The sequence below is a fragment of the Zingiber officinale genome, chromosome 8A, assembly GCF_018446385.1.
Source record: "Zingiber officinale cultivar Zhangliang chromosome 8A, Zo_v1.1, whole genome shotgun sequence".
Classification (NCBI taxonomy): Eukaryota; Viridiplantae; Streptophyta; class Magnoliopsida; order Zingiberales; family Zingiberaceae; genus Zingiber; species Zingiber officinale.
In genome coordinates, this window is record NC_056000.1 from 22,992,380 (window position 1) to 23,005,408 (window position 13,029).

Here is a 13,029-nt window from a genome sequence, read left to right on the forward strand (position 1 = left end):
GAGAAGCGCATAAGCACTCTACAAATCCTCCAACTCTACTGCCACCAATATGCCTCATCTTGGAATCATCTTCTCCAACATGAGAGTCATTACCTCTCACTCCATGTCGACTCAATAACACTTGGCCAATTTCTCACTTTTCATCACCTTCTCGAACACTTACAAAAAAAAAAGTAGCCAGACTGAGTTGCACCACCTCATCTCTACACCGCCCTACACCATAACCTCTCTCTGTCCTTGGCCTTCTGCACTAACGCAACAACACCAATTGTTGAGTCTAGGGAAGAATTGTGCATCTCAACCAACTTTCTTATACTCTAAAGAGGGCATCGTCACATGTTGCCTTTGTCACTGGCCACCTCTATTGTCATTACCATTGAGTTGAAACCCTCCGATGGAGAGATCAAAATTGCAATCAAGAGGACCACGACAAGAAGAGATGAAATCCTTATTGTCAACAAAAGAAGAAAAAAAAAGTAAGAGGAATTTAAGAGATGGATCAAAGCTTTGGGAGTTGTACAAGGCTAAATATTGTCTACCTGTAAGGTAAAATAGCGGTGTTATGGGCCTATATATAATTGTGTAAACTATCTGGATGTATCTATAATATTTCATAGCCATTAATGTCATATACAGATAAATAGATAGATAGTGGGGAGCTATCTAGGGCATCTTGTGTGTGTGTGCACGCGCGTAATATTGGCTCTTTTCCTCTTCGCACAAGGTTCTTCATCACCATATTGTTTGTGCCATGTTCACCTAACATGGTGTGAACCTCCCGTAGTTGCACATCCCTTAAACTGAATGTCTCGCCTCTTGCCAATTGCAATGAGGTCAGTCATTTGGCATTCTCTTAATTGTGCAACACCCCTGCACCTTTTCATCCCGACGAAGACAAAGCTAGCACAAAGATCCATTAAGTGCTCCCATACACATTTGCATTTATAGAAAGGCATCATTGTTATACTCCCCTAAGTTAAATTGAGCTTTTGTTTCAGCTATAGAAACATATATTAGTCCACCTTTTATCCATTTGGTCTACTACCATGTGTGCTTCAGTTGGGCTACTTCATATACCTAATTTATTGTCTACACCATCTACCACACCAAAACAATTGACACCAAAAACTCAAGCATAATGTGTAGGACCGGTGAGGCCGGCTAGAGGGCGAATAGTCTGCAATAGAATTTTAGCACTTCTCTTGTTACTTACTTAGCAAGGACACGACATAGGTTAATTAAAAACAATAAAAAGCATGAATTAAAGAAGATGTAGAGATTTACTTGGTTTGCAACCGGGGAGGTTGCTAATCCAAGACAATGAAAGCTCCAATAAAAGATGTCCTTAGAAGCAGGCGGAGTAATCTCTTAGAGACGTTGAAAGCACAAACTTAAAAAAGAATAACAAAATGAAAAGAGTAAGTGTTGTACAAAACTTCGAGGACCAAGGTTCTATTTATAGTCCACTGGCCGAAATTAGTCGTTGGCTGACGTGGCAACTCCGGGCGCCTGGACCTGCTTCGGGCGCCTGGACTTGGTCGCTTCAATCCACTCTGCAACGACTTCTTTCCAATAGATCTTTGCTTCCCGGACGCCTGGACCTGGTCCAAGCACCTAGAGTCGACTGGTGTGGACTCCAATGTTGGTCCTCGCTGCAACGGCTCGCTGATCTGGCCAAGACAACCCGAGCGCCTGGACCTGGTCCATCCGAACGCATGGACCTGGTCCGTCCGGGCGCCTAGACCTGGTCCGTCCGAGCGCCTCGACCTGGTCCATCCGGGCGCCTGGACCTAGCCCGGGTGCCTGGACAAAGTCAACTCAGCTGTTGATTTGTCTGGTCACTTAGGTGATTCTCTGGCCTTCTAGAGTTGAGCTCATTCGAACCCAACTCCAACCTTCTTCTCGAGCAATCTTCCTCCTGGCTTCTTGTCCCTTAGAAGTGTCGCGCGCGTCCTCGTCCGCCGGTGTACTCTTCCGTAGCTCCTCGTCTTTCGGATGCACCGAGCTCGTCGACTCGCTTCCCATGTCATCATTCTCGCTAACTACATCTTCCACTCGACTTCTTGTATTCCTAAGTCCCTGCACACTTAGACAAATCAAACCGCATAGCCTAACTTAACTCGATTAATCATGTCAAAACTCATCCAGGGTACTTACATAATGGACCTAAAGCAAGCAACTATCATCTGAACCTATTACAGTTCATCCTCAAAAACTCTTTTGCCTCACCACAATGCTCCAAGTCTACCAACTAAAACCCTGTTTCCCATTACTAATCTTATTCATCCTTATCAACAATGTAATTTTCCATTCATGCTTTCATTTCAGTTCCAAACTATTGAAAGTAAAATGAAAGCGGTGCACTCCAATGCATATAGAACTAGTCACTCTTTCTTCATGTAAGCTTCCTATTTAATACAAGTTTCATAGGGTCAAAGTTCAATTGATGGCAAAAAGGCACAGAGGGATATATGGTGTTGATTTTATGAATACAAGCCTCTTAATGTGCTGCCCCGAGCACCAACAGTAATAATGGAAATACTAGGATTTGAGCTTCGGACAAGCATCATGGAGGAGAAAAGGCATTTATATGAGAGTTTATAGGAAAAATATGACAATAACTTCAACAAAACAACGAAAATGAAGCATGCAATCTCCTGCTCCATAAAAAGATCACATTGCTGAAATGACCATGGTCTTGGAAATGGAAGCTTGTGAGGAGGCATTTGATACAGCAATACCATAAGGATGTGCTTTTGTGAGACTTCAACAATGTCTCTCTTGAGCTGGGTTACTGACCTTACAAAAAGAGATTCATCGATTCAGGAAAAAGCAATGGTTGAAATGGCAATCAAGTCAAACAACTCAAACCTCAAAATTAGGATGTTGGATAATCCATAATTGTGACATTGAATCTGCCATATTGTTTTTAAGCAAAATACGTAAACAGAAGAATGGCAAGGTTAATGTACCATCCTTAGAGTTGCAATCTGGAGATGAATTTAGATGGTTTTTATTCCTTTAATACTATTTCCATTTACTTCTAAAAATAAAATTATAGCAATTGAATAATCAATTGAATTTTTATTGCATTAGACCTACTGTTATTTGGCATACTTCAACATGTGTTAGAGCATGCCGAAATAAATTTAGATGTGTTTCTAATTTAATTTACTTTTACTTAGATTTTTTATTTTCTTTTACTTTTAATATATCAATTAGATAGTCGCATTGAAAATGAGTTTCCTCTTTTTTTACTTCAATACGTGTCGATATGAATAGATATAAATTTAAATATTAGTGTTCCAAGACTTAGCTTGTTTAGTTTTGAAAAATAGTAATATAATAATTAATAATCAATTGAATTAAGTATAAAATTATAGCAATTAGATAATGAATTGAATTAGAGTTTTGAAAAATCAAGATATAAAAAATAACAAACATTGACATGAGTCACCGGGTGTTGAGTCTCAACAGAGTATGATTCTAAGAACATAGGATAAGATTACCCATGTCAATGAGTAGTGGATTTTGATAATTTACTAGAATGGTAGATTCCGATCATGTCAATTGCCACAACATGAGTTTTCAAATCATGAAATTGGCAACCTATTAATCAGATTTATGAATTGAATTTGTATGTTGTATTGTCCAGACAAATTAAGTTGGATATGCATTCAATCCAGTTTTACACATTCCTATTAAATTTTAAACATGATGAAAATTGCTCAAAACTAGAAAGGATTCAAAGATGTAAACTAATAACAAAATTTACTAAAAGAAGCAGAAACCTGTGATAGTGCCTCCTGTTCAGATGATGGCATTTTCTTGAGAACTAGCTGCGCAGCATCCTTTAACTGAACAAGCGAATGAGTTTATGTTCATATCATGCCATCCAGGGGAGCAAAAGGAGTAGTCACGATATAAAAGAGCATTAACAGTTACCTGGAGTGCCTTCACACAATCCCAAAGAGGAGGAAGGTCACTTAAAATGCTCTTCAACAATATCTCAGGAGGCTTCGCATGCTTAAAAAGAGAGTGCTTCAACAATTTTTCTGCAGTTGGTCTCTTTGTTTGATCTTTCACCAAACACATTGCTATCATCTCTTTAAAGGACTGAGTACAACTGATTATTGTTTGTTAGAAGATTTGCCAAAATACAATGTAAAACTATTCCATCAAAAATTCACAGGTATCCATTATCAAAAGGGACCTTTAATACCTTTGAGAACTTTTTATCCCGATCATAATCAAGTCCTGGAGGTGCGTTTTGGAGAGTCATCAAGAGAACCTACAGCATGCAGGTATGTATAGATCAGAAATGTATGTAATAAATTAATACTATAATTCCAGCTTAAACAAGTAATTTAGAGGCACTTGAACATATTAACTATCACAAAAGACTTCCAGATTGTACTGAGTTGTCCATAATTCTGAGTATATTTAAACAGTAATGTACAAGAAACATAGAAATCCATATAAATACTAAATAAACCACTACTATCTCACAAACACGTTAATCCATTATGCTGTACAATAAAAACCACATAGAATGTTCAAAGTTATGATGGATTCATCATGACATTGAAGTTCATGCAAAGAGTTGAGATTTATCCTCATGGTAAAAGATGTTTGAAGGGGTGGAGACTAATTTAGTTTAACATTGATAGCTAATTAGAAGGGGAAACCCTGTCACATTAGCACCCTAACAATGATAACATACCTACAAAATGCAGAGGTGTAAATTGGCTTCACTACCATATACTGGAGCTCAATTCAACCCAAAATAATCAACCAAATCGGTGAGAGAAACTCCCTCATATAACCACTCAAAGGATCACCTGCTTTGGTGCTCCTGATGGAAGCAAAGTTTACTTTGTCCTCCAATCCAACCCAAAATCACTAGCACCAATGGGAAGGGCACTCCAATATATGACCGCCCAAAGAATCATCTGACTCAGTGTTCACCACAGACAAGCAAAATTTAGTTTGCTATAACATTTTATGGCCTGCCAACCCATGTTTTAGTGTCATGTACCAATGAGATTCTAAACTAGAATAATTGAGATTTTCTCCCGGTCATATTTTTCACATTTGTGGTTGGTTAAGTTGTCCATAAGACAACTAAGTATCATATCAAGTTGTCCAAGGTTATACAAACTCCCATTGTTCCCTAAATGTTATATTCTCAATTAGCTTCATAGCTATCATTATCAATCAAAATTATAGATTAGCAAGTCACAACCAGAATAATATGACAACCAAGATTAAAAATCTTGAGCCATGCTGAACTTTCAATCTCTAACCAAAATGACAATTTCAATAACATATAATGTCATGCTGATTGAAGGGGAGCCTTGGTGCAACGGTAAAGTTGTTGCTTTGTGACCAAAAAGGTCACGGGTTCGAATCCTGGAAACAGCCTCTTGCAAAAAGCAGGGTAAGGCTGCATACAATGGATCCTTCCCCGGGACCCCGCATAGCGGGAGCTTCGTGCACCGGGCTGTCCTTTTTTTTTTATAATGTCGTGCTGATACGGTTTCAGCCATTTTTAATTGAATTATTAATGATAGCGTCATTAATTTTACTTAGAATAATATTAAATTGTGACTTTAGTTACCTATTTATTTGTAATTAATTAATTAATAATTAATTAGATTGTTAATGCATGTTTATTCTTTTATTTATGGTTGCTTATTAATTTGGTAGCATTAGTACTCAACCTTAAAATGTTTGTACTCGATTAAGTTTTAATATTTAGCTTTAATGACTTGTGAACTATATACATACTTCTTTCATTCTATATGATTATACAACTTTTGCACATAGAACGTTGGAATGAGCAATGAAAAAAATGAGACATTCTTTACTCTATAAATAGGGGCATGTTTTACTTTCAGATTCTACAACATTAGAGTAATTCCAGATTTGAAGGCCCAAAAGACCTTCATTATTGAGGATGTTAATTAACAATGTTTTTAATTTTTTCTAAGTAATTTTCTAACATTTCAGTAAAAACTTAAGTTCATAGTCACTACAAATTGTAAAATGAAGGTACATTTTTATGGGTTCATGTGATTGTGTTTGAAATTTATTTATAAGCATTTGATAACAATTTTGATAGTTAAACATTACTTTGTTTGCTAAAACCTAAACAAACTTTTGGAATTTATTTAGTCAGTTAAGGACTCAACCAAATATTTATATAAGATAATTAAGTTTCGTGGTATTTAATTTAGTGCTAATTTTTGGAAAGTCATTTATATTTCCCCTTTCTCTCTATGTACTCTCATTAAACCTGCCCCCCCCCCCTCGGGCACTTCTCTTCCTCTACCTAGCGCGCCACCATTTGCATGATGCCTAAGTGTCATTCACTAGCAACCACCAATCCCCTTCTCCTCTCTCCATAGCCCTTCTCTCTCCCAACTTGTATCTATATTTCCACCACACATCGTCGTCATTCAAGATGAGTTGCAAAGTGAGGTCATGAAGCTCCATGTCGGTATCAAAGATGTCTCGCATGTCGATCGACAGATGAAATGTTGTTCATGACAACTAGCATGGCTTGGCACTTTAGTCTATGGTGTCAACATAGTTAACCACAAATGGATCGAGTAATAAATTGAAACTGACCTTAATCAAAATTCACATATTAGCTGAAACTATGGTTAATATAGTTGACCATGGACTGATTGACAATGCACCTTTCCCAAATGAACAGTTCTTATGGCATGTATAGTGATCAAGCAAAAGTAAAAAATACATATAATTCCACTTATTCAGTGAGCATGTAATAATAAGCAACAGCAACAAATAGGAATAAGCATACAACAAGGTATCATCAGGGACTAATTAGACCTTCATCGGAGGGTATTTTGAAAATGGAGCATGGCCATGTGCCAATTCTAGTGCAGTTATTCCAAATGACCAAATGTCAGCTCTGCAGAAAGAAAAGGTACCAGTCATATAGCAGAAACCAAATCAAAACAGTTACAAGAAAAATCCAGTTTTGTATTTTACCTATATCCACTACTTCTAGTTTGATTCAAGAATCATCTTTCCATCTTTCATGGGAAATCATAAAATCTTATGTTTAGTTATCTTCATTCATTGAATTACGTGGCTTGAAATTCTAGGTAAAAGATTAAAAAAACACCAAGACGTGAGTTGTAACTTTTCAGACTGAGTATTGAATATTATTAGTATATCCCATAGAACAATCATTCACTATTATTATATTAGGCCTTGTTGTCGCATCAAGATGGTGCTTCTTCTAAGTGAATTGTATATCAATACTTGCTTATGCTATTATTGCCCCCGGGCGTAGCGCAGTGGCGCATGACATCCCGAACGTAATGATCAGGGGTCGATTCTCAGGAACTTACGACCTAGGGTTTACTCCACCATGCGCCTAATACCTATGTACCTGCATTTACCTCCCTCCATATCTGTGCGGCTGACACTAGGGGGTCATTAAGATAGCGGATATACCTTTTTTTGTTTATGTTGTTATTGGTCTTAGTGATTTGTTTGAAGAATTCTAATAAAAATTTAAGTTTATAATTAATTTTTTGATAATTTTGTATGGAGAGAGCCCTTGAAATCTTGGGTAATCATTGTGTGTCCTATATACTTATTGTATAAGGTTGTGTGAGTGTTGAGCTATGAGCAAGCAGCAACTAAAAAAAGTTAGTATAGCAATATAAAAATACTTAAATGTATGTGTGGGGTTAAAGGAAAGCATAATATTATATATATATATATATATCCAAAAGCAGGTATAGCTCTATTTGATGATAAAATGAGAAAAAAAAAATAGATTAATATAGCTAGGACATAATCATAAATTTTATAGTTAAAAGTCTTGAATCAATTAGAATGGAAGATATAAAGGGTAGAGAGATTAAAAAAACATTAGTCGTATAACAAAAAAAATAATTGAATATTACTTTGGTCGAAAATCAAAAATAAGTCAAAGCTATTTGCCCTTACCTCGATAGAAAATGTCTAAGGATGAATATCTTACATGGCCTAACTTTGAGGAAATTTTTTAAGAAATTTAAGATTAGGATTGTCATGGTTAGGGTTGATTTTGTGATTATGGATGATTACCTATTCAAGGATCCATGCTTGTGCATTCTAAAGATATCACGTAGAACTTTCTCGTTTGGGAATTACACAAGTGCTCTTGTTGGGCACTTTAGGAAAGATAACAATATTGTCTCTGCACACATTTTTACAATTCTGTGTGAGATCGTTTACTTTGTGTTCTACAGTTCTACCTCAAATAGTTTGGTCTAGTTCAAGCATGTCTGCAATTGTTATTGTTAAATGCTCAAGTTGTCCTCAACCAATAAATTATACCTTCAATAGTACAACTTAAGAAACATAATTCTTGTCATTTAATTTCTCTGTAGGGACAGTCATAGGGCCTAAGAGGCTCAAGGAAGAAGCGGATGCAAAAGACGTTGAAATGTTTAGGATCCTATTTTTTAGGAAGGCAGCTTTGAGGAGTAGAAATTAAACCCTATAATAACCATATGACAAAGGCATAGGATTCAATTGGAATATGCTATCGATTGGGGCTGCTGAAGAAGATCCATAAAATTGGCTCACTACAGGAAGCCAAAACATTGTAGGAAGAAGAATTGGAAGACTGAAGTTTGTTGATAGCACATAGACATTATTAATCCCCCAAAATGAGCATCGGCGAGTCAAGAACCATGCAGCAGAACATAATAACAATTAACCTGGAATTCCAGTAGCACAGTAGAATATCAAGATTGGATTTATTAGAAGTTGAAGAGGCATGAAAGGAGTAGATGAAAGAAAGGGTACCATGGACAAGCAGGTATGCTGCTCAATGGAAGCTATGAAAATGAAAAATCTTTGGCATCAAAGACAACAGCAAAGGGTGAAGTGCATACCATGCAAGAAAAAAAAAGGAGAAGCTTAGACCAATGAAAAGCTCCAACATGTAGGTGGAATAAAGGCCAGTGATGATGAAGAAACTCATCTAGATCAAAAGAATCCCTTAATGTGCAGAGAATTGAAGATTCACAGACAAGCCAAACAAACACCACCTCATTCTCACGCAACTCAATAAAGTCAGAGTAGAAGCACTAAGTTCAAAGATTACTTGAGGAAAGCTCAATGACTCAATAAGTCATGCAGATGCAATTGAGCATGAGATTCAAAATCAAGTAGGAGGAGAGTAGATACTCTATACTATGTTATTTTTTATTTTTTGGGGGAGGGGGGGTTAGGGTGAACTTTCCTGTAGATCTTATGTCACCCCATTGTAACTTTGCACATACATCTCTGTGTTTTTCCCTACATATAAGTAAGCCCCTAACTATTACAAATAGGTACAAAACGTGCAGTCTGTAAATGTTTGGTTACCGGATATATTACTTACTTAAAATCATACCCACTTCCAGGCTGTAACACCTCTGGAGCCATCCTACACAAAAGAATCTCATCAAAAATTTTGCCAGCATCTAACCATCAATCAAAAAACAATTACTAACATTAAATATATGTAATAAATTTAAATTTGATTTCTCACCAGCATGGTGTTCCAACAAAAGTATTTCTTGAACGTTGTCTGTCACATTTATCAAACATGCAGGCTGAAACACCAAAGTCTCCCAGTTTCACCACGCCAGAACTATCAAGGAGGATATTCCCAGCCTGTAGCCAAATCCACTTTTTCAGAAAGGAAAAGGTCTCATGTATAATTTCTAAAAAGAATCCAGCATAAAGGCAACCTTGACATCACGATGTATATGCCCATGTCGATGAAGGTACTCTAAAGCCTTTAGTGTTTCTTTAAGTATTGAGCATATGACAGGTTCTTCAAATCCATCTGGATATGCAATCTTCATCAGATGCAAGCACGAGCCTCCAGCCATAAATGGCATAACAACCCAAAGGTATTGCTCAACAACAAATGAACAATATGCTCTTATTACATTTGGATGGTCTATTAAGCTCATTGTTTGGGCTTCCCTTCGTATGTCATCCTAGATAAAGTAGCTTATCAGAATTTCCATTACAACAACACAAAGAAGCATAGCAGAATTTTCATGAGCATTTCATAATATAATACAATAAGTCTCCTCAAATTCAGTATGACAAAGTAAAAAAGCATTTTGGAGGAAAAAAAAAAAGAGATAGTTCAGAATCTGTACCATAGAAATCTACAATGATGGTAGCATATGATCAATATCATAGATGTATTAAATGGAGTGGCTTGTTATAAAGAAAGTAACCATCTTCGATACCCAGAAGAACAGTGCCCTTTTCATCTCTTTCTCTAACACCATATATATGGTAACTAAAAATCACCATGGCGGATGGAATAATGTGAATGCTAGTTGATTGTGTCAACTGTAGAATCTACTTCAAACTTAGGAATAGATAAAGGATCATGCTAGTAGTTTGCTTAGAAAAAACATTTGAATTGTGTACATAACATTCAGTAGCATATATTCTGTTTGTCCTAAGGGAAAGAGATTAATCAAATGCAAAAAACAAAACAAAACAAAAAACAGAAATAAGATAAATGTATTAGAGGGGATAAAAAAGGTATGCATTAGAACTGTTATTTAGAAATAAATATATAAACCAAATATATAGTAGCATCTTCTCATACAGAAAAAAGTGTGATTCATAGAACACGCATTTGTTCGCTATGAAATAATGCAACAGCACCTTAAGATAGCCAAAAATCTATTTAAACATGATTTGCCTAGCACTTATGCTCTTACAGCTTATAGACTTGTTGGGTAAAGATACACTAGAGATTGTGACATAATTCAGGTTTCACTGGACCCATATTTAAAATTTATGATATGGAGATGGTGATTATCTAAATTCACAAATGAGCAATTCAATGCATGATAGTCCTCATAAGATCTTCATTGGAGGAGAACACACCCGCCGCCGCCGCCCCCCCCCCCCAACCCCAACCCCCACCTTCTTTCTCTCACTCACTCTCTCAATTTGGGAATTCTAAATTGCAACTTCAAATATTCTCCCTCAAATTTTTATGAGGCGTGCTAATATCAACATTGCCCACCCCAACTAAGATGCATGCTTCAAGAATACCATCATATTATTAATTGTAGCAATTAACAACTGAGCAAAAGAATTGATTTCCCAAATTCTTACAATTTAGGGAAAGTTTATGACCTAATTTTGCTATTTAAGATTTGGTTAGTCAAATAATGATCAAAGAAGCTAAATCCAAGGACCACACAGCAGAGGATTGAATAAAGAGAATATTACAATAAATAGAGGGTAGGTTAAATATAGCTTGATGGTAGAAAAAAATGGACAGCAATGTAGGTATCGATAACCAAACAGAATTAACCTAGAAGCATTATCAATGCCTATTACTCCATTATGTCCTCCTAGTTTAGTATAGATGCCTCTGGCACCATCCTACTTAGCACCTAGTATTTGCTACAAGTAAATTGTTTAAATTCGGAGAGTTATTCATCCAAGAAGAATAAAGTACTTATGACATGGTAGTCAAGGAGAAGAGGAAACCATAATTATAGTGATTCAAATCATGTAATATGCATCCTAAACACCACCTGGTTGCTGGAAACAAAAGAATTACAGATGTTAAGGATATTTGCTCTAGAACATAAGATAGTTGCAAATGATAAATAGTAGAGGTCCATCCAGCAAAATTAACTTCCAAACAGAAACAAACATAAAAATTTTAAATTTACAATCGCAAGTTGACTAGATTCAAGCGAATTCAGTGCAGCAGGCCCTAAACATGTTTCCTACAGTATATGGTCCGTAGCAAACTAAGAAAGCAAAAGCATCGTCAAAACAAGTCATGAACATGGGAATTCGTTACTACTTCACTAATTATCTTCAAATATCCAAATACCAGCTCTCTATTCAACCCTTAAATTCCATAGGAACAGTCTAAGAAGCGAAAGTTGCACTGTTTAGAAAGTGTACAGCCCTCGTACAATACCATCTAGGAAATCAAGAATGAACGTTGGCGAGCAAAAAAGTTACAAAATTTCAATAACATCTCAGATTTCCAAAAGCGACCTTCCCGATTGCCTCGATCCAATCTTCTCATGAGGGCCAATTGCTGGTCCGAAACCTCGGCGAGAAACAAAAGTTGAACCTGGTAAAGAAGGAGAGGTGCTAACTCACGAGGTTACTGTTGCATCGATCGAGATCCAGGCGCTTGACAGCGACGAACTCGTTGGAGGGGAGGTAAATCGCCCGGTAGACAGTCGCACTGGCCCCGTACCCGACTTCCTCAAGCAGTTTGTAGTCGTTTGGCGATGCCGAGTAGCTCCGCCTCACGCTTCCGTTCCTCCCCATCCTCCCCCGATCGCCCACCGACGCCCGCTTCGCACCCCGTTGACTGCCGTTTTCAAAAGAAGAAGCCGCACCAACACCGAAGGACGCGGACAAGAAGACGAAGCAGGGAAGCCGTCCGATCGAGAACTGAGGAGGCGATGGTCGGCGGGTTGTCGTCCGTACGAGCTGCAGGACGGCGGAAAGCAATCCCAAAAGAGGGCAGGCACGCAATAGCAGCTGGAAGGTTTGCGGGTCGGGTTTCGTCGGCTCATAACATACTCCGCTCTTCGTGCTCTCCAAGCGTTCACACCGCGAAATCTACCAGGTTCAGCTTGGGAGGATCTCCAAGATCCGAAGCGGGTAAGATATGAGTGTGATCGTGTGGGGGAAATGAACCCAGGCCATTTGACCTGCCGCCTGCCATTATTGATGTTGGACCCGCTTGGCAGTCTCGGGTCTAGGAATACTAACGCTATGCGGGTACGACTTACGAGTAGGGTACAAGAGTGCGGATGGATGTTGCCGGTGAAGGCTCTGCTAAGTTCTATTTTTCTTGACGGTTCTCGCCAGTTGCTGAGCTGTCGACTAGTAATATGAATAGATGAGAATTTTTATGGTTCTTACGTATCGAGTTACTTGTAGGTTAATTATTAGGGTCTCATATTCAATTTCGTTATTAGTGGTCTG

General features: G+C 37.6%; 1 protein-coding gene across 2 annotated transcripts in view; it reads right to left on the reverse strand.

Annotated features, from left to right (window-relative positions):
• The window catches only part of LOC122007979 (STE20/SPS1-related proline-alanine-rich protein kinase-like), a 29,323-nt gene extending 16,756 nt beyond the window's left edge, over positions 1 to 12,567 (reverse strand). Inside the window, exons 1-8 of one of the 2 annotated variants that reach the window (XM_042563529.1) lie at positions 12,190 to 12,567; positions 9,771 to 10,025; positions 9,569 to 9,693; positions 9,419 to 9,463; positions 6,859 to 6,940; positions 4,223 to 4,291; positions 3,946 to 4,116; positions 3,792 to 3,857 (exon numbers count right to left, since the gene is read on the reverse strand). In XM_042563529.1, the coding sequence (XP_042419463.1) occupies positions 3,792 to 3,857; positions 3,946 to 4,116; positions 4,223 to 4,291; positions 6,859 to 6,940; positions 9,419 to 9,463; positions 9,569 to 9,693; positions 9,771 to 10,025; positions 12,190 to 12,363 (987 nt within the window). In that variant the 5' untranslated portion in view covers positions 12,364 to 12,567. The remainder of the gene's footprint in view (positions 1 to 3,791; positions 3,858 to 3,945; positions 4,117 to 4,222; positions 4,292 to 6,858; positions 6,941 to 9,418; positions 9,464 to 9,568; positions 9,694 to 9,770; positions 10,026 to 12,189) is intronic. The other variant, XM_042563528.1, reaches the window with a different exon arrangement.
• Between the last annotated feature and the right edge of the window lie 462 nt (positions 12,568 to 13,029).